General features: G+C 47.2%; 2 protein-coding genes across 4 annotated transcripts in view; one reads left to right on the forward strand and one right to left on the reverse strand.

The window, feature by feature from the left end:
- The window catches only part of atp11a (ATPase phospholipid transporting 11A), a 38,985-nt gene extending 25,530 nt beyond the window's left edge, over positions 1 to 13,455 (reverse strand). For all 3 annotated transcript variants that reach the window (XM_067260202.1, XM_067260200.1, XM_067260201.1), the window contains exon 1: positions 13,178 to 13,455. In XM_067260202.1, coding sequence (XP_067116303.1) covers positions 13,178 to 13,216 — 39 coding nt within the window. In that variant the 5' untranslated portion in view covers positions 13,217 to 13,455. The remainder of the gene's footprint in view (positions 1 to 13,177) is intronic.
- Positions 13,456 to 14,259: 804 nt separating this feature from the next.
- tubgcp3 (tubulin gamma complex component 3) lies at positions 14,260 to 27,398 on the forward strand. Its single transcript, XM_067260281.1, has 22 exons — positions 14,260 to 14,437; positions 15,231 to 15,338; positions 15,778 to 15,845; positions 16,116 to 16,193; positions 16,363 to 16,589; positions 17,788 to 17,954; positions 18,815 to 18,927; positions 19,980 to 20,105; positions 20,274 to 20,342; positions 20,503 to 20,635; positions 20,793 to 20,959; positions 21,652 to 21,762; positions 21,916 to 22,024; positions 22,245 to 22,434; positions 22,633 to 22,768; positions 23,290 to 23,358; positions 23,567 to 23,702; positions 24,041 to 24,129; positions 24,284 to 24,415; positions 24,721 to 24,861; positions 25,283 to 25,399; positions 25,728 to 27,398. The coding sequence occupies exons 1-22, from the start codon at positions 14,362 to 14,364 to the stop codon at positions 25,887 to 25,889; spliced, it is 2,724 nt and encodes a 907-aa protein (XP_067116382.1). The 5' UTR covers positions 14,260 to 14,361; the 3' UTR covers positions 25,890 to 27,398.
- Positions 27,399 to 27,866: the final 468 nt, after the last annotated feature.

Below are 27,866 nucleotides of genomic sequence, written 5' to 3' on the forward strand. Positions count from 1 at the left end.
AGCTTTAAATACACACTCACAAAGAAGAGACAATATCATTGTTCCCCAGGTGACAAGTGGAACATACTGCCGCTAAACACGAAACGAACACGAAAGGCAAAGTGAGTTTGTTTGAATGTGTGTCTGTGTGTATGTATGCATTTCCCAGCATGGGTGTGTGTGTGAGTGTAGGCCTGTCTAGGCTGGTCGCCCTAATGCGGTAGAGATTTGGAAAGGAATGCACTGCCAGAGGAGAAAGAAAGAAGTCAAGGAGAAAGGGATTTACATCCTGGACTAACTAAACAGTCTGCAAGAAGTCCCTGCTTCTCTGTTTGTCTGGTTCCCAACTGTGGTTTGTCTTCAGATCACCATCGGTCTGTCTAGCCAAAGAACCAAACAGATTCATGCAACAGTACAAAAGACAGGAATGTCTCAGTGAAAGGCCAGCCGCCTGAGGACAGGGAGAGTTCCCCAGTGTCATGCACACTGGAGAGGCTCCACGCAACATTTAGCAACTGAAACAAACTAAAACTGTCTGTCCATCCATCAGTCCGTCTGTCCGTCCATCTGCTCCAGGGCCCCGCGTCCGTGCAGGTGAGCTGCCGCCTCCGTACAGCGTGCCGCGGCGGGCCCCCATGCCGTGGGGATGCGTCGCTCCTCTTGCTGGATCTCTGGCTGCGTCTAGATGCCTGACTCACAGATGACACCCCAGCTGTGCCCTCCATCTGCCTGCGTCTTGTGCTGCCTGGCCCCAGTCCTGCCTGGAGGTGAACAGGCCTTGCAAACTAGCTAAGATTGATCCCCCCCCCCACACACACACACACACACACAAGCACGGACACACACAAATGTACACAGCAACCTGCAGTCAAGCTTCTCCAACTAAGCCGTGTTGCTAGTGTATGAACATACCCCAGTATCAGGCATACAGGACACACTATGAGGCATGCACACATTCACTACATGGGCAGGCATGTGCATGCATGCCAGTAAACCAAAATACCAGTATCTTAACAGTGCTGTATTCTGCAGCATTATGGTGTTTTAATGCTTAATCTATAATACACTCTAGCTCCTCGCTAAATCTGAAAACGGGAGGGGGGGGCACTCTTTGCCATGTGTGCAATGCCAGAACAGCTGTGTGTGTGTGTCTGTGTTTATGTGTGTGTGTGTATTCACCCGCCCAGATGTGCAGCAGAACTCTATGCTATAAACACAAACATAGGGGCGGGGGGAGGGGGGGAGGGGGGCGGGGGTGCAGATGAGATGACATCGAAGTAATCGGGTAAACCCTTCAGAGCAGACCGATGGGGTCCAGCCTGGATGACCGAGTGCCCCGGGGGCTTTAGAGATCTCACATGCCAGTCACGTTTGGAAAATGTGACCGCCCGTGCTGTTAAATATCTCTCTCTCTCACACACACACACACACACCGTCTGCCTGGTCCCCTCACGAGCTTTATGCTGAATAATCTCAGTCTGTGCTATGTGTGCCTGGGTGTGTGCTTGTGTTGTTCAGCAATGTAATTGATTGATTGTCCTCACCTGCCCTTATTGTGAAAAAACACTTCGAGAGCGTAGGTAGAAAGAGAGAGGACAACTGAGGCCGAGCAGGAGAGAGAGGGACAGAGAAAGAGGGGAACAGAGGCAGGCAGAAAGAGATTGCTAGAGAAAAACAGAGGCAGAAAAAGGAGAGAGAGGCAAGGGTTAACAGTGAGGTGAGAGATTAGATATTCCATGAATCAGAATACACAGTATGACTGAATATTCTAGGCTCCACTGCCAATCTGTACTGTGGTTCTGTACTAATTGAAAGATGGAGTGTGGGGTTGGTAATTATCCATCTGCTACAGTAATACAATTTCCTTTGGTTCCTGCCCTGACCTCTCTACTACACACCACAGTGGCCAACTGATAGTGTGTGTGCATGTGTGTGTGTTTGCACACACCTGCTAGAGTGTCTGTTATGTAGACAAACCAGGCAGAGAGTTTCAGCCTGTTGAGCTTCTACAGACAGTCTTGTATTACACACTCAGACCAAGCCCAGCACTGGAATGCACACTTCAGCATAGCAAACAGTCCCAGCACCCACTGCACATTCTCTCAAGACAACAACAGACACTTCCTCTAATCCACTTGACAGATGAGTGCATAGTTACAAGTTGGCATGTGATATGATATGACCATCTTCACGATTTATTCTAGTTTGGCGTGTTTAAGTGTCCATACAGTTGCTGGGCTCAGAACTGTCTGGCTGTTCTCCACAGAAGCAGCCGCAGGGGCCCGTGTCAGCAGCCCTGAGGTGTCGAGAGGGGAGAGCTCATCACTACCTTCCGTTTTCGAAAAGCAGCGGGAACGAACGACCCGCTTGAACCTCCTTCTTTTTTCTAAGGGGGTCAGCAGAGCAACTGTTTCAGCTACGCTAGCCTGGGAGTTAGAAGAAAAGAGAGGAGGGGGATGGAGGTTTCGTTCTTTCTACATGCTGATACAACAATCGTCCGCTCCCGCATTCATCCATTACACTGCGGCAACTGGCAAACATGATCTATTGCTATAATTACATCATAATTACACAAGGTCACGCAACGTGTTTTTTTTTTTATCAGCCGAAACAGATGTCAAGCCTAGCCACATCAGCATTAATACCCCGGCACGGTTGTCTCTTTACAGGAAAGGCCTAATCTAAACCATTACCAGGTAAAGTTTTGTAATTACATTGACATGACCAGATCACCTTAAATACCTGACATGTAGCCTACACATCCGTGGGTGAGTAGAAGCCTTCTCAAAGTCCATGACGTGCTGGTATGTCCACCTTGACACCTTACAGTGTGGGATTGTCTTCATTAATGTGCAATCTTGCACATTGCACAAACACAAAAGCTTGATTGCTATTGCCTGCATGGACAAATGGAACCAATGTCCTGTTACCACCTTTGCCATTGGCAACCACAGTAAAAGCTCAAGTATTTAAAACATATTTTCTTATAATTTAAAAGTATTTTTTGACTGGGTCTGCGCTTTGTTTGGTGATTGATTGTACCTGGTTAAATAAAACCAATGGTCCGTACTCTGCCCACCTGACACGTTAGCCAGACCAGAGCAATCGCCACAGAAAAGCATCTGGACGCATCAGACACCATTCAGAGGAGTCGTGTCTGAGTGCTGAATCATTCTCTGGGTCTTATTAATAGAGCCCAGTAGAAGCACAGTAGAGTAGGACAGGAAATATGTTCCGGCACCTCCCTCTCCACCCCTCCAGGGACATCCACCGTCCACTGTCCCATAAATCACCCAGCCAGCTCCTCCTTCCTGCCTTTGTCCTCTCTAGGAAGCCATACCACGTCACACGGCTAGGAGAGAGGGGCAGAAATGGACCGAGAAAGAGAACGAGAGCATAAAAATGTGACGCATCGGTCCTAGCTCTGTCTCAGGGGTGCAGGTTGTACAAGGTGGACATACACTACTGTAAGATTTACAGTAGAGCATCCACCATCCCACCTCGAGTGCAGTCCCATCTGTGGGACTGCGGTGTGATTAAGCCTGGTAAGTGTTCTGATTGATAAGAGAACTTGGCAGGGGTGAACTCTCTCCGTTTCCAGACACCAGCTGAGAGACTGAAATAGTGCACCAGGAAAATGGCACAGGCACATAAACAAATGGAAAAACAAGTACATGCACAGTACACGTAGCAGGAACACAGGTTGTAGTTTGCGAACAACACAAATCCATGCAAACACACTGCCACACACACACACACACACTGCCACACAACACCTTAGTCTGAGGATGAATGTTTTTGCAGGAGGTTAGGTGTTGTAGAGCAGTGAGCCAAACCCAAACTGACCCCAGGGTAAAGAAGTGTTGTACGTGTGAAGTACGTGTGTGGTTGTGTGTTGCGTGTGAACCAGACTCATTAGCCAAGTTCCAGTCATTTGGGCTTTTACATCTGATCACAAAATAGTCCTGAGTCATTGCTGTCTTTAGGGATGCAGACGAGAAAACACATTAAAACTACTCTGGACAGGGAGGAATACTGTATATGTTGTTGTCGTGTGTGTGTGTGTCTTTGTGTGTGTGTGCGGAGCCAGGGAGATGTATTCTGTTGGAGAAGGGGAGGATGATGTGGGAAAGGAGACAGAATGATTCTCCACAGTAGTCCGAACTCAATTTAATGATTGGGCACAAAAGATGAATCTACCTTTCTCCAAGTCTTCCCCTTTCTGCTTTGTATTCTCTTCTGGATCTTTCCATTTCTGTCTGGACTCTCTGCCTTGTCTTCCAAACACTCCTCGTCCATCATCGATTTAGAGAGGGTGAATTACAGTTAAGCACCACGTTGATGGAACCACTGACATGAATGCTTCAGCACAAAGTGTGTGTGTCTGTGTGTGCGTTAGCGTGTGTGTGAGTGTGTGCACATGCTTGAGTGCTCTCAAAGGTTTAACATGGTGTATGTGAGAGCAGTAAAACTCCTCTGGCTGCTAGTCTCCTAGTCACATGCCCAATCTGTGACTTCCTCGAACAAGCTCCTGTTGTCCTCACACACATCCACACACACATCCATCCACACACACAAACACACACGCAGGGTAGCCTGTGGAATGCAATGGACCAGGCTGCAGTGACATCAGCAACATACAGCCCCCCAGTCATGTGATGTGGAACTACTGATATCAGCTGACCCCTCTCACTGGGTCAGAGACCTCGAGATGCCTGTAGGATTACGAAGCCTCTGGAACTGGGCTCAAAGCTGCATTTTTTTATTTTTTTACTTCATGGCTCTCAAAGACAGTGACATGGATTGGGGTTGGGGGGTTAGTTGGATAAAGAGAGAGAGAGAGAGAGAGAGAGAGAGAGAGAGAGAGAGAGAGAGAGAGAGAGAGAGAGAGAGAGAGAGAGAGAGAGAGGAGAGAGAGAGAGAGAGAGAGAGAGAGAGAGAGAGAGAGAGAGAGAGAGAGAGAGAGAGAGAGAGAGAGACGAAGAGACGTCAATGTATCTCCTCGCTGTCAAGACGAGGACCTGTCTGTGGTACTCTGTCTCTGTCTCTATCCACCTCTAGCATCCCTATGTTCCACAAACAGACTTCTCTATCCACCTCGAGCATCCCTATGTTCCCCAAACAGACTTCTCTATCCACCTCGAGCATCCCTGTGTTCCCCAAACAGACTTCTCTATCCACCAACAGACGGAAAGCTACAGTACACCCCCATAAAACATTCAGCAGCCCAACCCTTGTCGGACCAAAAATACCCCTGTCAACCATGTTGGTAAGGGCTAACTTGACATGTTTTGCACCCTTCTTCCTTATATTCTGTCAAGGTTGTAAAACAGTGTGTTGCATCAGTGTCCTGTAACCATGTGACTTGTGGTAAAAACAGGGTTGTTGGTTGGAGCGCTTCAAATCCAGTTCAAATGGGAGCCCACACACACAGACATAGAGGCGTAGCGATGCTAGGCTGTGCAGGCTCCTGTGCCTCAGGCCTCTCCTGCCTCTAAACGTCTGCATCAATCTGTGGGCACTGCACAAACACTCACCACATCACTGATACTGAGAGGTGCTCTTTGGCAGCCAGAAATCCTCAAATAAAACTCCACATCGGCCTATATCAGCCTTTATCTGTGGTAAAAAGAGATCAGAGGAAGACTTAGAGAAATAGAGACACAAACTATAGATTTGTTGTGGAAAGGTGATTTTGGGTGACAGAGAAGTCTAGAAAAGAAAGGGTCAAAGTTGAGTCCAGTCGCTGCCCAAGGATTAGGGCCAGATAGGGATACAATGTTGGTGGTTTACCTCAGAAAACCCCTGTTAAAGCATTTTCAGTGTTCCACTTGTCTATCCTTCAGCAGCTGATCACAAAGCACCCAGAGGCAATATCGTTCTAGTATCCTCTTTGATTTAATTCTTGCTCCATCACCCCCATTACAGTGCTACCTCTCAGCCTCTCTCCATCTCTTGCTCTCAGTCCCTCTCAGCCTCTGTCTCTCTTTCTCCCTCATCTCTCTCTCTCTCATCCTCCTCTCATTATCAGGGCAGTAACTCACTCTCGGTGTCCTTATAATGGATCCCACAGAAGTGCAGTGTAATGCCTTTCCTCCTGCAGTCGTTTGTTCAGGGAGCGTGTTGAATCGTGACACCTCCCTGGCAGGGCACACAGTGACACGGCGTTCTGCCAGCATCTGACCTGCTGCCAAGACCTGGTCCTCCTGACAGCACGAGGGTACGAGGCTTACACATCGTCACTCAAGGTTGCCTACAGGTAGTCCAGAGCCAGCTTGCGGAACAGGACACCAGTGTCTCTAGTCACTTAGGCCTAAAAAAAAACTGTACCCACCCGCTGACGAACCACCTGTTATTGAAATCTATAGAATCCAAGAAGTGTCCAGAAAAGAGTGATGAGGACGCGTAACGCCAGGCAGATGTTTAAAAGGGCATGGATATACCTGTGGTAACATGTTGTCTCTCTTTTCAGGAAGACATTGTGAGAGTCCATCAGATATGGTTGTCTTCTGAGTCCGCCTGCTCGCCCCCCTGGTCAGGTCCCCTGGTCAGGTCCCCTGGTCAGGTCCCCTGGTCAGGTCCCCTGGTCAGATCCCTTGGTCAGATCCCCTGGTCAGATCCCCTGGTCAGATCCCCTGGTCAGATCCCCTGGTCAGATCCCCTGGTCAGTGCGCTGCTCCAAGCGCAGACTCTCACTGTTTCCTCAAACAGGATGCTGGACTCTCTGAGGAAGACTGATCTGGCCAGTCAGGTGCTCCTCCTTCCGATTCCGTTGCAGGTTTAGCCAATTAGAAGCGTGGTTTCTTCTCGTTCCACTTGTTAGCGCTCAGCAGTCAGCTGTCTGTCTCATGGGGAGATCCTATAGATGAAGAGATGGGTTCCAAGAATCCTGATTGGGTCCCTGGCGTGACCCCCGCTGCCTCAGTCACATGCCGATCAAATTATCTCTCTGGAGAGAAACCCCTCAGTCTTGAAACTTAGTTGATCTATCTCTCTCCATTCATCAACATTCTGTCCAACATGCCATTATCTCTTCCACCCCTCTCGCTCATTTTTGTTGTTGTTTACTGCACCTTTTCTTTAAAACTCTCTCTACCTTTGATTAAGAAGACTGTTTATTAATTATCCCTCAATTGAAGAAACATTTATAGATATATATCTATATATGTTTTCTTTGTAATGCTTAGTCATTGTGATGGTGAAGCGTCCAGCCTGACCCAGGACCTGGTGTGTTGGATCAGCTTGTGACTCCTAATCACCCCTCTTCCTGTTCCATTAAACCCCAGACTGCTGAGGCAGATCGCACACTCATTTCCCGCTCCAGCGACGGGGGAGGAAAGGGGTTGGGACACAAGAGAGGCTGCTTTTGGACGTATGAATCCTGCTGTCCTTGCCTGTCATGTTGGGGACGGGACGGTGTGCTCTCTCTCTCTCTCTCTCTCTCTCTCTCTCTCTCTCTCTCTCTCTATCTCTCTCTCTCTCTCTCTCTCTCTCTCTCTCTCTCTCTCTCTCTCTCTCTCTCTCTCTCTCTCTCTCTATCTATCTCTCTTTTTTCTCACCTAGATAAAATACACCCGCACCTGTTCGCTCTGCGTTACCTTCCTGTCAGATTGAAGATAGAGGAGCCAGGCGGCGTCCTTTGATGTTCGCCCGTTGCTTTTCAGTCCTTCTTTCCCTCCATATCTGTGTCTTATTCTCATTCTTCATTCATTCATTTTTTTCCACCCATAGCTCCTTGTTTTGGTATTAACTTTTTTTTTTTTTTTTTTTTTCATACGATTTTCTCACACTTTCTTTCTTTCTCTTGTTTTTGTCACAACTTGTTAGCAAGTAGCTTTCTTTGCATGGTTCCATGTATCTTTTTACACAACTGGAAGTGTACTTAAAATGTTCTGATTGTGTGTATTCACATGACTTATTAATGCTTTACTCTCTTTCTGAAAATGAAAGGTCTCTCTCTCAAAATGACAGGTTCTCTGTCTCTGATGAGAATATCACTAGCGAGCTTGGCAGCTCCTCAAAATATAAACCTAAAGAATCTCTCCCATTATTCTCACACTTGACTTCACAGCCCCATCAAACTGACACACGCTCATCCACCCCATCGTGGTGATTACATCACCACTGGATACCGTGCGAGAAGCCTCCCCAGCTCTCCTCTGATCACTGCAGATAGAGTGGCTCCTATGGCCTTTCACGGGCCAGATCAATGAAACTGCAATGGGCCAACCCTCCCTCCCTCCCAGATACAGTGGATAAACTGTTTATAAGAAATTAGTTGACATTTCCATCGAGGGCATCCCGTCACGTCCATAATGTTTCACTGAGGAGCAGGACGTTTGCAGTTCTACGTCACTCATCCAGGATGCTCTGCATAGCTAGCATAGCTGGCTTAGCCTCAGCAGGATTGCACAGAGGAGTGCTCTGAACTTCCCCTCAGGGTGCTGGGAAGCCAGCGAGTCCCAATCAATTGCAGCGCACGGTCGGACGCCATTGATCTCCAACAATGTTGTTGCCGTCTGAGAGAACAGAAACTGGGCACAGGAACTGTGGTGTAGGCAGGGGGAGGTTGAATGTAAACTTTATGCACTGCTTTGAAACACCATTAAAGCAGTCTATAGCGCCAGCCAATAATCAATAACTCTCTGAACGGTGCGCCGTAAAACGCTCCGATGCCCTGGATGGACGGAAATTTGGAGGGAAGAAAAGAGAGAGGGATGATGTGCTTGAAAGAAAGTGAAGGAAAGAACCTGAAGAAAGTTAGATCAGGTAGATAAGAGAAAGGAGGCGACAGGACAAAGTAAACTAAGTAAAGATGGATCTCTCTCTCTGGCTTAACTGTATAGGAAGGACCCATAGACCATGGAGGAACAACAGAGTGTGTGGTCAGACATGCAGGGACATTGTATACCGTTCTGAGTGCTCTTTTCCAAGGTTCCGTCACCAAAGTGGAACATTACCAAAGTACAAAACCTTCTCTCTCACTCCCCTCACTCACTGATGTGGCCTTTCATGCACCGTTAAATCAATGCAATCCATCACATGAGGCCTTTTTCTACAGACGCAGAGCAGTGCTCGCCACTGTCGTTCACCCAGCAGCCAGAGCATGTTGACCGCCACATAGCAACAGAAGATGATAGAGGCTTTGGCAAACTCTGGGGGAGATTTAGGACTAGACCCAGCTGTAGTGTTGGCGCTGGAAGACGATCAAGTACCGGTTGGGTCATTAATGCAGTTATGTATATGTATGTGTTCTGATCATGTATTTTCCCTCTCTATATTGATGGAGGTCAGTCAGTGAAGGCATCTGTGTCTATTTTCTAAAATACCTTTACTCCTCTCCTGTAGTAGGAATTTATGGTCTTTTATGGTCGTTTTTGGTCGTTGTTAACTTAAATGTGGTTTAGAACCCGGTCAGGATCATAGGCGCTGTGTTCAAAAGGAAATAACAACACATAATGGATTAAGGAGGAGCCTGTAGAATCCCGTTTAAGAAGTTCAACCCTTCCACAGGGATCCACAGTAGGCTTGTTAAGTAATTAGCACATGGCTGAGAGACCCTGAGAGAGAAAGAGAGAGAGAGAGACAAAGAGAACGAGAGAGAGAAGAAGACAGAGGGTACTAAAGTTCAGTGAGGTGGGGCTAATATGTAATTACAGTACAGTGTTTAAACAGTCATTATAGGGCTATAGATATAGGAGGTTGACTTCAAACCCTGAAGGTTTCTTCCTATAGTTGAATCAAAGGATTTCACCAGGAATAATTTCCATTTGTCTGGTATTCCCATCTGTAAGGAAATACAATAGGTCTCCCTTATTTCTTTTCTAACTGTAAGAGTGGCCCTAAAAACAACAACGCAAAAGGTATTGAGCTACAATATCGTACTGTGTCAATATGTGATTCTACGCATGAACATACCCTGGCCACCTTGTGCTGTTAGCGACAAGTGATGTCATAGCCCAGAGGAGAGTCAAGAGGAGAGTCTTTATCCGTTTGGCGTCAATCCAGCTGACCCGATACTGGCCACTGATCTGATCTCTACAATCACCCACCTCAAGCTAGCTCCAGTTTACTGGACATAGATACACCGTACGCTGTGCACTGCAGAACGCCAGCCTGACACTCATGTTGCGTTTCAGTATTAAATCAATAGTTTGCTGTTCACACACACACACACACAGTACATCTTTTGATTTGGTGAGGCGGACAGTCCCGTAAGTCAAAAGTATTTCACCAACACATTTATTTCGTCAAATATTCAAAGGGATACCGATGAATTTTCCCTTTATGGTTGTTTTGCTTTTAGGACCATTGCATTTAGGCTCAACTGGTAGCCCTTCCTGTTCAGTCAACGTTAATACTCCAGGCTACAGTCAAGGGTTGCCTAACCACCCCTTTTGTTCAACTAAATCTACACATTAGAAACAAATGAGCAGTAGGAGTACACAAACCATGTGTTTAGGGTTGACTAGACTCCATCTCAATAACATGAGCTTAACAGGACAGTATAATTATGTTTCTGCACAGTCAGTCAGACCACTTAATACAGTAGTCTATGTTACTGTAAACATTATTCCACCCCCACCCCAGCCAGTAAATGGGATTACCTTGCCTCAACATGGGGCCCAAATGGCTTTGTAATCCCTCAGAGACAGGAAGTGGGAGGGAGGAGCAGGTGACGCCCTTTCTATTCAGGAATCCAAATTAGTCAGCAGTACATTTGTAATTGGGTATGCACCCATTACTGTAGAATCATGGTGTCACTAGTAAACAACAATGGGCCTGGTCTTCAAAACACGTCTAGTAGCCAACAAGAAAGGGATCATTCAGATTAATGATCTACAACTGTAACACCAAGGTTATAACTAGATGAACGTCAGGTGCTGCAAAGAACCATTGAAGAGTTAAGTGCCAGGCCTGATTCACCCAGAGTCCGTCTATCACATTTAAATGAGTGTTATCCTGTTGGTGATGACATGATCCCACAGGACTGTTTGATTTCCCCTGATGCTTGTTCCGAGCCTTTAGAGTTCCCCTTCTAGGAGTAACTGGCAGGTGAGGCTGGGAACAGGTTCCAAAGGAATCATTTATCAATACTCCATCACTGTGAATGGAACAGAAAGAAACGCACAGACATACCTTAGAGGAAAGCAGCCCCTCATCTCCATCCCCCCCCCCCCATCCCCTCGCCACCTCTCTCACTCTCTCTCGGTAATCCCATGTCACTGTGAATTTCACAAGGAGAGCCTTTCGCTTTTGAAGAGACAAAACTGACAGGCTCTAAGATTAGAGAGCTGTGTGGTCTTGTGCTTATGGTGACATGACCATTTGAAATGTCGTTTCAAGCCAGGAAGTATAGGGAGACTTACGTAACTGTTTGTGTGGAGGTTATCTAATCTAGTTTGAGGTGAAGTTGTGACTGTCTCTAGACACAAGATGCTCATTAGGGAATGGTGTTCCCCTTCATTTAATGGGGACAGTGTAGTAGCGCTCTTCATGTTTGTACTCAAAGAAATGTTCTTGTATGTTTGTTTATTGTTAACCGTGAAATGTACAGAATATAGTTGATGGTTTGCTGTAGTCTGATGCCTTATGAGGATGATCAATTATATTCATAACTTTTATGGTTGTAGAAAACTGCTGTTTCTATCTCTAAAGTCTGACCTTCTCTCTCTCCGTGATCTCTCCTGAACACCCTATCCACTCCATCCCCCTCTCCTGTCTGCTCTCTTCACGCCAGCCAGAATTACTCTTCGTAACACATCATCTTCTCTTCACTGTGCCTCTATGTGACAAAACAACTCCGAGCGTATACTCTACTGGCTTCATGCTCTCTAATCCGCACACACAGAGTTGCTCTTTAATGGCCATTGGTCAAAGCAAATATCATGACACGTCTTTTTGGTTTTGAAGTGCATGGTAGAAGATTACGTAAATCCATTGAACCCAACTTCTAGTCATTGTTTTTGCTGGAAATATCACACCACCGAAACATAAATTGTTAACCCAAGAAAGACGCGGGCATTACAAATGTTTTTGAAAGTCGTACTGATTAAACCAAATGTCTTAATTTGCTTATTTCAAGCTATGGCGTTCTTGGGTGATGATGGCATGGGTGTGTAGAGGATGATGCCTGAGCTGAAGGTAGTGATGTTCATTACGTAAGCGCTATTGTGAATTTGGCCGCCATCCTTCATCATTACAGCATGGCTGCAAATGAATCAGAGTCCCTGCCTGTTGGATAGCGGGTGTGTTTGCTCCTCAAACACAGGTCTCAACACTATCAACAAGTTGTGACCTTCAACGGCGGTAGAGTGGATGTCGCCCAGAAGTCAATTCAATTACAGCGCAACTTCCAATATCACATATCTCATAAACGCACACGGCTTTCTGTCAGTAATTTATTGAGATTTATGTTTTTCACTTTATGATGTACTGTGTACAACAGATAGCAGTTTTTTTTGTGAGCTACAGTACAATATATTTTGTAATATAGTCTTGATAGGAACTTTTCACCCGACGACAGCCCTCAGTTATATGCGCCAATATATATTTTTTGCACATATATGCCAATTGCCTTTGCATGTGAGCAGTTTCGGATTACTGTTCAAGATACATAACTAGTGTTCACTTAAATCCACCACACACACTATGGGATTTACAAGCGCTTAAACCCGCTGGATAATTATCCATACCACTTCCTTTTATAACCATGCTATCTACTTGTTGTTGTGTCAGGTAGTAATAAAAAAAACCGCATAGGCTATACTGTACATGACTATCACACAATACAATGAAAAACATATCTGTAGTTTATGAGGGCAATATAAATTAAGGCTGTAACTCAAGGCGGCTATAGTAGCATTCGTGCAGGTGCCTCTCTTTTTTTCTGGACTTATTACATGGGTGAACATGTGGAACACTATCCGCATTGGCTCGTTAACAAATTAAATTACAATGCTATTGAAAGGCCAGTAATAACATATGTAGCGAAATGGAGAAACTTGCAACCTGGGCAAAGAGAGTTCACGGCAGCCTATTTAGACGCTGTAGTTTCTCAGCTTTCAATGCAGTTGAAGCGTAGACTACACTCAACTTTGAGTCAATTTGAATTCATTCAAAACCTTTGCAGGTTTTTATACACGTTCTACAACTTCCTGACAACCGTGCAAGTTGGCATTAAAGAAGAAATACTTACGTATCTGCTGATGAGGTTCCGAATTGTGCTAAAATCCATTTTCTCACCGGTTCCACCTGGTTCAAGTTTCTTGGTCCGTGCACCTAGTTATAGTCGTTTGACGCTAGCTTGTTTCTATATCTTCTCTGCGCTCCATGACTTTCGGACAGTCTCCTTTTCTACGGGAGAAGTAGACTGCTTGTGGACAACATCATTTGGCTTTTATTTAAACATTTTCATTAGTTCAACAAGCAATGCTGTCTTCCTTCTATACGAAGAAAATTACAATTCGACAGAAACACGGTCGCCCTACTTCTCTAAAGTAATTTACACAACTATAGTCCCTCTTTCCTCTCCCTTCTCTCTCTCACCTTCCTTGCGCTTGTAATCTTCTAGGTTTTGCTGTGGGCAAATGAGCTTTTCGTTCATAATACGTCACGGGAGCCGTGAGCGCTTGCGCACTCTAGTGTCACATAAATGCCTAGGGAAATTTTGCAGTACAGCTGACTTTTTGCTTGTTTCATATATCCTTTGTGTTATTTGCCGAGTGAGTCATCAATTCGCAAAATACATCATAGACGCATTTGTGTTTGTGTGTTTGTGGAGACAAAGATAATTAATAAGTATATAACAGTGCAATAACTTGGCAGCCTAGTTTTAGAAGTACATTTGAAGCTGAATGTAGGAGGATAAAAACATTAAAAGCCTTTTCATGCGTTAAATATTCACTCTGAAACTTTTGTACCCCATGAAACGGGGTACGGGAGCTGTCCCCGCCTGTAGTGCTGAAACGTACGCACATGTGAAGAGGTGACTTTATGTTTTAAGTTTAAACAATTCAGAACAAATCTACCGATTAAAGGCTACATCTTTACATGTGTAATGTACATCTAAAACAACATGACCATTTTATTATACGCCTAAGATTTTTTTATATAGTCTACACATGGGGGTAGGAACAATTAGAGTAGGAACCTTTAGTTAAAATAGTTTGTTTCGGAGGGCAATATTTTTATTCCGCTGTCCCATGTCACGGCTTTGCTTGCTAGCAACGCAGCGTACGCTTTCGGCGGGCTCTGCTGAAGTATGGCGTTAGTGCTGGGAGTGTGGGAGCCCAGAATCAACTAGCCGTAGCAGGAATAACTGTTATCTTCCATTATAGCTAGTTCCGCCGTGTTTTATAAGGAGACAGCAAGCTATTAACTATGGCTGCCCTTGATCAAAAGTCTCCCAACGTTCTTCTTCAAAGTCTCTGTTGCAGGATCACTGGGAAGAGCGAAGGTAGGCTAGAAATCTAGTCTTGCTATGCTTACGTCGGTGTCTCTTCATTTATGCTAACTAGCTAGCTCTAGCTAGTTCACTAGCTAACATCTAGCTAGGTATCTAGCTAGCTAGCCAGCCAATATAACGACTTAACTGTCCAGCAGAGTTGGCAGCTGATGTTAGCTTGCCGTTAGCATACGTGTGCGTTTTCAAGACAGTTTGCTAGACTACATGATCACCAGCTTCAGCTAACGCGTTACTTACATAGTCAATGTAGGACGTTAGCCAAGCTGCACATAATATAGCAAGACTAGTGCCAATTAGTTAATTAATAAGGGAGGAAGAGAGCCGAGTTGGCAGTCTAGCGTCATGTTCATTTAGGCATTTAGGAAACATTTACTTTTATTATTGACAGTTTGGCTGGCCTGATTGCTGCATTTGAACTCGAGCCATGGTGATTTAATAGTAGCTGTAGTGTGGTCAAGCTAGGTAGCCTCTGACAGTGGGTGCATCGATGTTGAGGACTTTCATAACCAGAAAGCTAGCTAGTCGCCCAGAGACTGCCCAGAGACCGCGGACGAGTATCCCAGAGAGGGAGAATGTCAGTTAGCCTATATCTGTTGTGGCTTAAGCCATTATTCCTGGCAGTGAAACTTTCTGATAACGTATATAGCCAGTAAGTAGACAACCAAGTAAACAGTATAAAACCAGGCCTTGAATTTAACATGCTTCAATCTGTACAGTTCCTTTAAGCAATGTGGACCTCAGCACCAAAGAAGTGCAGTTTTTCGTCAGTGTTCTCTCATTTTAGCTGAGGTAGCCCACCAGTTCCAGTATGCTGTGAGAGTCGTCGGGAGTAACTATGCCCCCACCATTGAGCGAGATGAGTTCCTGGTGTCGGAGAAGATCAAAAAAGAATGTAAGTGATCAGTTGGGCATCTCTTCCTCAGCTTCGGTTTTAAAGGATATATGAAAGAGACAAAAGAAGAACAGTGAGTTGGAATTTGGCCTTGCATGCTTTCACAAGCAAGCACACAATTCAAGTACATTCAGAGTTTTTTTCTGGAGCACGACAGTTTCAATTGATCGTTATTTTATTCATGGGTACTTCAATTGTGTTTACACCATAAAATACCTCTTTGGCCTCACTTTTGACTGAAAACCACAGAGAAATAATAGTAAATTACACTGGATCATGTTGAAAGTCACTCCATTAAAAGCCAAGCATTGATCCAAGCTTAGTAAAAGCAGACACAAAACACTCTAAAGTTTTATCAAGACTGTGCCACTGTAAATCTTTCTATAACTGTTACTAGAAAATGGTCACCTTGGCCCTGTGTTGTGTTCCTCTGCTGCAGTGGTGAAACAGAGAAGAGAGGTGGACGCAGCCCTGTTCTCAGAGCTGCACCGAAAGTTGCAGACTCAGGTCAGTGCCTTCTCTCTCTCTCTCTCTCTCTCTCTCTCTCTCTCTCTCTCTCTCTCTCTCTCTCTCTCTCTCAGTAGTACTTTGGAAACACTGCATTGTACCTGACCTCTAGTCAGCCAAACAGAAGTAAGGCTGAATACCTCGAAAGGCTTTCAAATCCTACTGGTACATGCTTTTGTTGCCATTTAAACCGAGTGGCATGTAGAATTGACTTTGTTTACTTTTGATTGACATGTCATTTGGAGTGTGTGTGTGCCTGTCATGTCACAGGGGGTGCTGAAACACAAGTGGTCCATCTTATACCTCCTGCTCAGTCTCTGTGAGGATCCAAGAAAACCATCCAGCAGGGTTTGTACATCAACAACAGTTACACATACACACACCTGGTCTTGCCTTACCTTGTCCCTTCATTCATCTCAGGATTTTCATCCCAGAACTGTACAATGTCATTGCTGAAATGAAATGAATAAATAGTGGAATGACAACCTTCCTCACGTTCGCTCTGCATCATTCTTAGGTTGGTAGCTATGGGGCTCTGTTCGCCCAGGCCCTCCCCAGGGACGCCCACTCCACACCCTTCTACTGTACCCGTCCCCAGAGCCTGGCCCTCAGCTACGGCGAGCGCTCAGGCCCTGGGCCTGCCGCCGGCCACATCTCTGCCAGCATGGGCACCAGCGGCATCAGCAGCCTTGGGGTGTACTCCCTCAATGGGCCCACCCCCACACCCCAGTCCCTACTGGCCGGGTAAGAGCCACTTAGCACGCTTGGTATGGAGCCCGGCCAACCGGCGGCCATGATAACCTGTCGGCCTTGTACCATAGACACAAGCTAGCGTACAGTTCAATTAAATAGAATTAAACGATCAATCAGAATGCTGTTTTATCTTGTCTGCCCGGACCAGGGTTGAGATTTGATACTGTGAGGCTGGATGCACGTGCTGCAATGCCACACGTGCATACATTATGCATACTGGACACAAGGTTGCCTTCGTTTGCGGAATTCTAAAGTTAGAATCAGAGCAAAGATCTCATTGTTGAGATTGATCCAAGGGCTACTCTCTAGAACTCCAAAATCAAGCATTACCCTAACTATAGAAAGCCTGATGGAAATTTATTAAAAGTTGGCTGTATGTATATTAACTTTTGGGGTTTGTCCAGGTCCAATCAATCTGTAAGATCGCCATTTACACAACCCACCATCTCTGATTCTTCTGAGATGGGATTTTATTCATTTGAAGCCAACATAATCACATGTAAAAATATATATATAAATAATTAATTTAATTTAATTTGACTTCAGAGAGCTCTAACCAAAATTGCACAGTTTTTAAATTATATGTATTATTAGTCATTTGTAAACAGAATCAGAAACAGCTTTATTCGCCAACTAAGTTTGCACAAACAAAGAATTTACTATGGCGGGATGGTGACATAGTAAAAACATATACTTTTCAGTAAAAACATACTGAAAGCAGAAAAAGAAAGAGACTACAATGATCTGTTAGAACATGGATCTGAGATGCAAGGTGTCATGGCTGCTCGATTTCACACTGAACCACCCTTTAGCTTTTCAGTCTGTCGACTACATCAATTATGCAAAGCCCCCTCCGCGTTTCATCTGCACTCAAGTGTCTGTGCCCGGCTGTTGGACTGATAATGGATGTATTTTATGGTTGGGCTGAGTTGGTCATCAACACTGTTCAAATTGTCAGGGGTGCAGAGTGATGGTTCAAATGTCTTTCTGTGTTGTAGGATGTCAGAACCCCCTGATTAAGAGTGCACTAGCCTCGGCCCTGTGGCTGGTAATGGGGCCACAGGTGGGTGTGCATTAGGGGGCGTAAACCTGTTTGTAGGAGGCAGAGGAGGATTTGTGTGAACAGCAGCTCCTTGAAATTCAGAGAGTGTTGTTTACAGAGAGCTGTGTGTGTGTGTGTGTGTCCCAGACAACCTCCCCAGTCCGCAGGGCAGCTGCTGGGTTCCAGGTTAGCATGGACCCTCCCCGTCAACGCCCCCCCGACCCCCCTGGCACAGGCTACCTCACGCCCCCCCCTGGGACCCGCCGCTCTCTCCACCCGGGCTCCACGAGCATGCCGCGACGGAGACCCCAACGGTGAGCCCTCTACGGGGTCTAGCACCTGACAGGTGTGCTGGCTGTGTCCCCTCTACAGGGCCTAGCACCTGACAGGTGTGCTGGCTGTGTCCCCTCTACAGGGCCTAGCACCTGACAGGTGTGCTGGCTGTGTCCCCTCTACAGGGCCTAGCACCTGACAGGTGTGCTGGCTGTGTCCCCTCTACAGGGTCTAGCACCTGACAGGTGTGCTGGCTGTGTCCCCTCTACAGGGCCTAGCACCTGACAGGTGTGCTGGCTGTGTCCCCTCTACAGGGCCTAGCACCTGACAGGTGTGCTGGCTGTGTCCCCTCTACAGGGTCTAGCACCTGACAGGTGTGCTGGCTGTGTCCCCTCTACAGGGTCTAGCACCTGACAGGTGTGCTGGCTGTGTCGGTGGGTGTGTTTGTGAGTGGCCCAGTTCTCCAGTCCTCTCTGAGTGATTTCTGTGTCATGTGAAGTAGATAACCATGTGACGTATGAGAGCATTTCATATCATTTTAGACATCCATTACTCATGGCCGGGCTGAAAACAACCTAAGAGGGAGTGAATGATTGATGTTTGATTTGGAGGGAGAAGGGATGGGGGGGTTAGAGGTCACCTTGCTTGTACACAGCACTCGTCTGATTCAATAAGGTTCACAGCCGTCGACCGGTGTCCGGGTAGCTAAAACACTTAATTTCTCTCTCAGAAACAAGCTGAATCGACAGCGTGGTCTACATCGTTTATCCTACCATTAGGCCTTGCTGTTTTGTCCATCACCGTGGAGGTTCTGTTTTAAATAGACCACGGTTATTTATTGATCATGGATATTTCTGTATCTTTAGCGTATTCTTTTCCCTGTCTTCTGACCCACTCCTAGCTGAGGTGGGGGAGCCAGCTCTGGTGAGGGACATCCTGTACGTATTCCAGGGGATCGACGGCAAGTTCATCAAGATGAGCGGCGCCGACAACTGCTACAAAATCGACTCCAAGGTGCGCCGTCTTTTGTCACGGACATATCCAGGATTACAAACCATCAGTAAATTCTGCTTCAAAACCCGACTCCGAGGTGTTTTGAAACTTGCTATACATAATGATCAGAGTAACATACATCACCAGCATCGATGTATTGCTTTATAAATGGCCAGACTGTAATATACAGGGGGGGAACCACTTTCCCCAGGCCTCCAGGGAAATCTGTTCCCTCTATGTTCTCAGTGTAAGAAACTGGTGTATAGATGAAATGTATTACACTTTATGATCACTGTAAAATACTGAATGAAAGAGAAGTATCCTCAAAATATTACACCGACTTGCCTACTTATCGTACAGTACATTAGTTCATTTCTGCCTGCAACAAAACGTAAGGTCGTGTGTTAAAAACAACACACACAATAATAAAATTTATAGCAACAAGCTAAAATATAAACAATCGTCCGAACAAGACAATGCTCATGAAGAACTAGGCATTTTCAGTTCCAATTGGGATACCTGAATTCTCTGGGACACAGACTTCATTTCGAGCCCTGCGCCTAGCACTGAGCAGCGCCCTGCACCACACCCATGTCCCTCAGCCCCTCCTGCCCGTGTCCAACAGCAGTGCTCAGCACTTGGCCTCGAACGCATCAGCATCAAGGCTCAGAGAACGAGGTAAAATGAGGTAAAACCAGCAGTGGATCGATGCTGGGCTGTTTGGACAGGGTCCACATTGATGCTACAGTCTGCTCCAGGGGACCGGCGTACTAAACCATTCTAATATTTCCACAAATTCTAGTCCACCGTTCCTATAACACAGGTCCCTGAGAACTATATATATCGCTTCTCTATCAGATAAGGAAACACTCCAGCCTAATGGGTTCTTGGTTATTGGTCCATATTGTTAATGGGTCGAAATAGCTTTTGAATTCCCCGTGTTTTCCAGAAGGACGTAGTTGTGGCTTTATTAGTTGAAGTGAACCTGTTGGTCTACATATTTGACAAAAATACTTCAGATCACTGTACTGTACCATGGGCCAGCTTGGTTGTGATGCTTGGTGTGTCCCTAGGTGGAGCTGTGTAAGTCCCTGAGGGACACCAGCAGTCGGCTGTCTGAGCTGGGCTGGCTGCACAACAAGATCAGGAAGTATACAGACGCACGCAGCCTGGACCGAGCCTTTGGCCTAGTGGGACAGGTGAGTGTGTGTGAACACAGGACGTATGTTAGGGTAGGTGTATTGTGCGTGTGAAAACCAAAAGTGAGGCTGTGGGTGCAGGTTGAGAGTGGGTTTGAACACAAGAAGTGTATTAATGTGGTTGAGCTGTTGACAGGACATTCTCTCTCTCTCTCTCCCTTCCTCCAGAGCTTCTGTGCCTCCCTGCATCAGGAGCTGAAGGAGTACTACAGGCTGCTGTCAGTCCTCCACTCCCAGGTAACCACCTCATCCCCCTCTCCACTTCTCTCTTCTTCCTTTCATCCATCTTTTATCTCTCATCCATAGATTTTTCACGTTTTATTCCGTCTCGCCATCATAATGGTTTGTCCCGCAAACACTGTCTGGATGGTTTACACTGTGTGTGTGTGTGTGTCAGTTGCAGGTGGAGGATGACCAGGGAGTCAGCCTGGGGCTGGAGAGCAGCCTGACCCTCAGACGTCTGCTGGTCTGGACGTACGACCCCAAGATCCGTCTCAAAACCCTGGCCGCCCTGGTCGACTTCTGCCAAGGTCTGTGCATTTCTGATCGTTTATACAGACACGTGAATTTATGCGATGTTTTGTGTGAAGTGCCACAAGTGATTTGATGGATTGCTGATCTGTAAGTGCACGTACACTTCCTGTGGGGATTGTGGAACTCCCTCTCTCTCTCCCTGTGTGTGTGCAGGGCGGAAGGGGGGCGAGCTGGCGTCCGCGGTCCATGCCTACGGTAAGACAGGCGACCCCCAGATGAGGGCGCTGGTCCAGCACATCCTCAGCCTGGTGTCCCACCCCATCCTCAACTTCCTGTACCGCTGGATCTACGACGGCGAGCTGGAGGACACCTACCACGAGGTGCCTCTGACACACACACACACACACACAGTAACTCAGACACCTGCTAAGCACACACGCACTGATTCAAACATGGTCAAACGCATACATACATGCAGGTGAGGTCTTTGTGGAGAGCTCCACACAGGAGCTTCACACAGTTTGGCTTCCCAGCAGAGAGAGAGGGAGAGGAAGAGGGGGGGGGGGGGGAAGAGTCATCATGAAGAGTGATGAGACAAAACTAATGGAGAGCTGACCCGCCATAACTTCCCTCCAACCTCGACCCGCTATGTGCTGACTCAGGGAAGAGGCCAGAGTTGTGGCCGGCAGTCTTCGCAGGCGGACGCTAGCCGGACAGGCTATTCTGAGAGCTTCTTATTTAAAGCTCTTCAGTATCGAGCCCTGTGCTAGCAGGTCTGATGTAAAGAAGCTGTTATGGAGTGGTTTACCAGCAGAGGCAGGCCGTGTACAGGCACCCTTCACGTCACACAGGGTTGGGAAGTGGGGGCAGGGGACTCGAACTTGGATTGTGTGTGTATGAGAAAAAAGAGACAGACAAGTAGGTGTGTTCATACAAGAGAGACTTACTGTGTACAGGTGTGTGTGTGTGTGTGTGTAAGACATACTTAAATTGACATTTAGTCATTTAGCAGACGCTCTTATCCAGAGCGATCCAGATACTTACCGTACTGGTGTGTGTTTTCTCCCGACAGTTCTTCGTTGCGTCCGACCCTAACGTGAAGACAGACCGCCTGTGGCATGACAAGTACTCTCTGAGGAAGTCCATGATCCCCACCTTCATCACAATGGATCAGGCACGCAAGGTACTGCACACACAACACGCATGCTGCCAGTACTGGGAGATTTAATCCTCCTACGTACAAGCTTTTTTGGTTTTCTCAAACTCAACCTGTGTAGTAGTATACACACTTCAAACCTTTGCAGTCCTGTTGTCCTGAGTGTGTCGTCCTGTGTAGGTCCTCCTCATTGGGAAATCGATCAACTTCCTGCACCAGGTCTGCCATGACAGAACCCCCCCTGGAGCAATCACCCAGGTGTCCAAGTCTGCAGACTCCCCCAAAGATGGTAGAGCCCTCGCCGTTCCTCCCTGTCTCTCGCTCTGTGTCTCTGTCCCTTTCAGTCTCTCAAACTCACATTTCAAGTGCTTAAAAAAAAAAACGTATTTCCAAAGGAAGCTGTATATACATGCTGTAAAAACCGAATCGAAGTAGTTGTGACAGTATATGACATTCTCTGTCATTCATTCTGTTCCTCTCCCTCTCTAACTGCCTTCCCTCCCTCCCAGCCGCAGAGCTGCTGTCCGACCTGGAGGGGGCGTTCCAGGGGAAGATCGACGCCGCCTACTTCGACACCAGCAAGTACCTTCTGAACGTGCTGAACCAGAGCTACCTGCTGCTGGAACACCTGCAGGCCATGAGGCGCTACCTGCTGCTGGGCCAGGGAGACTTCATACGCCACCTCATGGACCTGCTCAAGTGAGCACTCACATACATACACACACACTCACTAACACACCCAAACAATCTACACATACTTGTTCAGGCTGCTGGGTCTGATTTTGTGCTAGTATACACACATACGTATGCTCCATCCCAACACTTTTGGTCTGTATGTGTGTGTGTGTACGTGTGTGTGTGTACGTGTGTGTGTTTGTGTGTGTGTACGTGTGCCAGGCCTGAGCTTGCACGGCCAGCCACCACCCTGTACCAGCACAACCTGACGGGCATCCTGGAGACGGCAGTGAGGGCTACCAACGCCCAGTACGACAGTCCTGAGATCCTCAAGAGACTGGACGTTCGCCTGCTGGAGGTACTGGGCTACGCTCTGCTGTACTCGGCTAGGCTACGCTCTGCTGTTCTCGGCTAGGCTACGCTCTGCTGTACTCGGCTAGGCTACGCTCTGCTGTACTTGTCTAGGCTACGCTCTGCTGTACTCGGCTAGGCTACGCTCTGCTGTACTCGTCTAGGCTACGCTCTGCTGTACTCGGCTAGGCTACGCTCTGCTGTACTCGGCTAGGCTACGCTCTGCTGTACTCGTCTAGGCTACGCTCTGCTGTACTCGGCTAGGCTACGCTCTGCTGTACTCGGCTAGGCTACGCTCTGCTGTACTCGGCTAGGCTACGCTCTGCTGTACTCGGCTAGGCTACGCTCTGCTGTACTCAGCTCTGCTCACCCTGACGTTCCACTGAGCATACCCTGCTCTTTATGCTGCTCTGGTTTATAACCTTACTCAGACCAACATTCTCTGCGTTGTGATTTAGTATCCATCACCTGTATGTGACCAGAAGGAGTTGCTGTGTGTTGTCGTAACAATGTGTCTCTCATGTGTAGGTGTCTCCTGGAGATACAGGCTGGGATGTCTTCAGCCTGGACTACCACGTAGATGGACCTATCGCCACGGTAACGAAAACCTCTCAGATTTATTTTTGCTCTCGCTTTCGTTACTCTCTCTTACCTTCCACTCTCCCCTTCTCTGTCTTCTCTCCTTGAGTATCACACCCTCTCTCTCTCTCTCCCTGCCTTTCTTTCAGCCAGCCAGCCCTGTGTGTGTGTGTGCGTGCGTGCGTGCGCAGGAAGGTGTAACAATGCAATGTTCCCCATGTGACAGGTGTTCACTCGCGAGTGCATGAGCCACTACCTGAGAGTGTTCAACTTCCTGTGGCGGGCCAAGCGCATGGAGTACATCCTCACTGACATCTGGAAGGGCCAGATGTGCAACGCCAAGCTGCTCAAGAGCATGCCGGGTGTGTAAGACACACACATCTTACGTACACCAATAAAACACATGGACTATGCATTATACACACACAGCAAGGAATACCACTTCTCGTAAATGCTGCAGACGCCTGCAGTTCTCTTAGGCTCCAACAGAGGGAGACGGTTCACTCCAACCTCGTTTAGACATTAGAGATCCTTTTAAGTAACCTTCGATCGTGTTTTCACCACTTGATATTTCTGTCATGGTATTCATATTTTGCCATCTCTGTAAACAATCCTCGTTCAACATTTTCAGTTTGATTGACGTCAAACCAGACTGTAGCTGGGGGGGGCACCTGTGTGACCTGGTGTTGTTGTTGTGTAGAACTCTCCGGCGTGCTGCACCAGTGCCACATCCTGGCCTCAGAGATGGTCCACTTCATCCACCAGATGCAGTACTACATCACCTTCGAGGTCTGAGCCCGAGGACACGCCCCTCTGTCATCGTTTACACGACGCAGCGCACGCCAACACAACATCTCCATGTCCACGGTCACAGATGGGGACAAATGGAAGTTTATAAGTGTGTCGTTTGTTTTTGTGTGCTCATGTACGTGTGTGTGTGTAGGTGCTGGAGTGCTCCTGGGACGAGCTGTGGAACAAGGTGCAGCAGGCCCAGGATCTGGACCACATCATAGCAGCGCACGAGGCCTTTCTGGACAGCGTCATCTCCCGCTGTCTGCTGGACACCAACAGCCGGGTGAGACACCCACACATACACAGGAAGCCCCCGTGCACCGTCCTATCAGATGCTCCCACACACCCACACATACACAGGAAGCCCCCGTGCACCGTCCTATCAGATGCTCCCACACATACACAGGAAGCCCCCGTGCGCCGTCCTATCAGACACTCTCACACACCCACACATACACAGGAAGCCCCCGTGCACCGTCCTATCAGACGCTCTCACACACCCACAACTGAAAAACGTGTACAAGGACACTAACTGTTCCTTCTTTCCTTCCCTCCTTACTTCTTCCTCCCCACCTGCGTGCGGTCCAGTCGCTGCTAAACCAGCTGAGGGCGATCTTCGACCAGATCATCGAGTTCCAGACGGCCCAGGACTCTCTGTACCGCTCAGGGCTAGAGGAGCTGGCCCTCCGGCTGCAGTACGAGGAGCGCAAGAAGCAGCGGGAGCAGGAGGTGGGTGCAGGGAGGAGGTGGGTGCAGGAGGAGGGGGGTCCAGGGGGGTCCGGGGAGGAGGTGCACCCAAAATGGCCTCCGCACCCTCTATGAATCACGTGTAGCAGACCGGTACTGCATCTGGAGCCCAGCCATGAGCAGCTGACTCCAGTCCTCTCTTCCTAACGGCCTCCATATTGATTTTCTGACGCCGGTCGATGTGAGTCTCCGAAGTGTTTAAAAACAAACAACGACCTTGCCAGGCCTGTATTTTCAACAGGTCGCAAGTGTGAATAATTAACATAATTCCAACGGCTAAAAGCCTTTCAAGGTGCCAGGGTGTTGGACCAGTGGGAAGGTGGGGGGGAGTGAGTGCTGGATGTTTTATTGGTCTAAATGACCAATGTGATGAATTATTGAGTGTGTGTTCTTTTGTTTTTAGGGTGTGTGGGGCGTGACGGGTGAGCAGGAGGCAGAGGAACAGAAGAGGGTCCAGGACTTTCAGGACACCATCCCCAAAATGCGCTCCCAGCTCCGTATCTTGACACACTTCTACCAGGTACGAGGTCCACCACCTCCCCTCGCCCCACCACCACGCCATCGCAGACTCTCATTGGTCCGCTGGTGTCTCTCTAGGGTCGCTAGGCTGACCGGACCTTTACCCGACCCACCTCACTCATGCTGATGATAGTTTGATGTCTTGTGCATGAATAGCAGGCAAACAGCAGTTAATTTCACCTCAATTTTTCTCTCAATCCATTCCTCCCCCTCTCCTTCGTCCCTTCCTCTCTCTCCCTTAATTCCTCCTTCTCTCCCTCCCTCCCTCCCTCCCTCCACCTTTCCGTCTCCCTCCCCTCCCCCGTGCCCTCTCTGGGTCTCTGTCCCAGGGTATAGTCCAGCAGTTCCTGGTGCTGCTGATGACCAGCCCGGACGAGAGCCTGCGCTTCCTCAGCTTCCGGCTGGACTTCAACGAGCACTACCGGGCTCGGGACCCCCGCCTGCGCGCCTCCCTGGGGGCCACCAGGGGGCGGCGATCCTCCAACATCTGACATCAGCCCCACGGGTCCAGGCAGCAGAACCAGCCGGAACCCTCTGGTGGTGGACAGGGCTGACAATATTGTGAAATCAGTGACGGCCCTTTTGTGTCGCCTTGGAAAGGTGACTGGATACCTATGCTATGAGTTCATGAGGTGGCTTGGGGAGAGTTTGTGACATCATGTGTCACGGGCAACATCCCAGATGGAATGACTCCGGTGTTATGACGTTGTGACATCACAATGGTGCCAGACAGAATCTGCTTTGACATCATTTCTGGCTGTAGAGTTTATGACGCTGACGTCATAATTAACCGTTCAAGCTCTAGAGATGACATCACCTATGGTCTATGGTGCTGGAGAAATGGGGCCATTGCAGCAAATTCTGTCTGGCCTTTTTTGTTGCTTTTATACTCCCCAATGCAGATAGGGCTATGTTCACGGTCAAACTAATGAAAGGGAAAGTAAAAAGATTAAGGCTTCCCTACCCCCCTAAAGTTTTTTGCCAAATCACCCGTCTCTACACATACACACACACACGCACACACTTTGTTCACCTTTCTCATCCATTGGCTGTTCCTTAGTAAGGAGCATGTAGAAGTCTTTGTCATTTCCTGTAATGCAAGGGCATGTTCTCCCTCAAGGCTTGCTTGCTTGAGGTGACCCATTTCATCAGAATTCCCTGTTGCACACCTGAATGTCCGATTTATTTACCCCTTTGGTCTGTTTACATTTTATGGGACATTTTATTGAGTTTTTCCAAAATGTTGACTTATTTAATTTGTTTCTTACCATTGTCTTAAAATATGCATTGTGTGTATATGTCTCAAAACACTTTAAGAACTGTAACAGTTGTAAGATGGCTGGATGGTGCCAAATCAGCACTGTGCATCTCCATTCTTTCTCAAGTGCTTGAAAACCAACTCCAAGACCGGTATTGTTGTCTTAGTGTTTTTCATCATTTACGTGTTTGTTTTCTGTGTTTTCACCGCAAGACAGATCTTCTCCCCTAGTAGTATAGTACTGAACTAACATGGTCAATTAATTCCAGAATTGTAAAAGACAGATTTGTCAAACCCTTTTTTTTTTCTCTCTCTCTTTCCCCAACCCCTTACATCCTGAAACAGTGTTGCCATTCTTATTGTGTGAGTGCTTGAAGCTGCTAACTGAATAGAACATGGTAATATGACTGGCACTCTGGCCAGCACCCCCCTCTTTTACAATACAATACACCTGTTGATGTTTCTGGTCAAATCTTTCTATTTCCTTCTGAGGGAACCCTGGTGTCTGTTAAAGACCAGGGTGTTGATATCCACAGGCCTACTCTTTATGATGTGGGATGACCGGTAGAAGAGGTAATATAAAACTATTGATGTGACTTATGTGCTTCTTCTTCCCATCTCATGTCCTCTTAAGGTGCCGCTAGGAGACCAGGCTTTGGAAGTCAAAAGTAAAATTATTTCCGTTGTATAGCACAGATGTATAGTAAATACTATGGAAACAAATGTCTTGTCAACTCTTTAATAAACTCTTTTTTTTAATTAAAGGACATGCATTTTTTATGTGCTTTTTCACTTTGGGCAATGGTGCCTGTTCTCATAAAGACAATAGGCATCGAGTGTGAAAAAAATTGCGGCTGAGTTTAAATTTAATGAGGTGTCTTAGACCCTTTCGTTCTTATTGGTTTGGGAAATTCATCAATTGACGTAAGACACTGGTGGTCAGTTGGAGACTGTAGATCAAGTTTGTCAAAAGCCACAATACGTAGGATTACCCAGGGAAAGTAGACTTATACAGTGCAAACCCACAGGTGACTTATCAGAAGAACAATTCTGAGGTGAGTTATCATGAATTGTGTTTTGCAACGTTATGTTCGATGCGCAGTTACGCATTACGATCTAATACGCTAGTCGACATGGAAGCACTGAGCGTAAATGTGTCATGTGAACAATTTCTGTCGTGATGACATGCGTACAATGCTGTTGTGTCATT

This window comes from Osmerus mordax, chromosome 22, assembly GCF_038355195.1.
Source record: "Osmerus mordax isolate fOsmMor3 chromosome 22, fOsmMor3.pri, whole genome shotgun sequence".
Lineage (NCBI taxonomy): Eukaryota > Metazoa > Chordata > Actinopteri > Osmeriformes > Osmeridae > Osmerus > Osmerus mordax.

Coding starts and splice junctions, on each gene's coding strand:
- tubgcp3 (XM_067260281.1), top strand. CDS start 14,362: ATGGCTGCCCTTGATCAAAAGTCTCCCAACGTTCTTCTTCAAAGTCTC. Junction 15,846..16,115: donor ACCGAAAGTTGCAGACTCAG/GTCAGTGCCTTC, acceptor GTCATGTCACAG/GGGGTGCTGAAACACAAGTG. Junction 18,928..19,979: donor GCTACAAAATCGACTCCAAG/GTGCGCCGTCTT, acceptor GTGTGTCCCTAG/GTGGAGCTGTGTAAGTCCCT.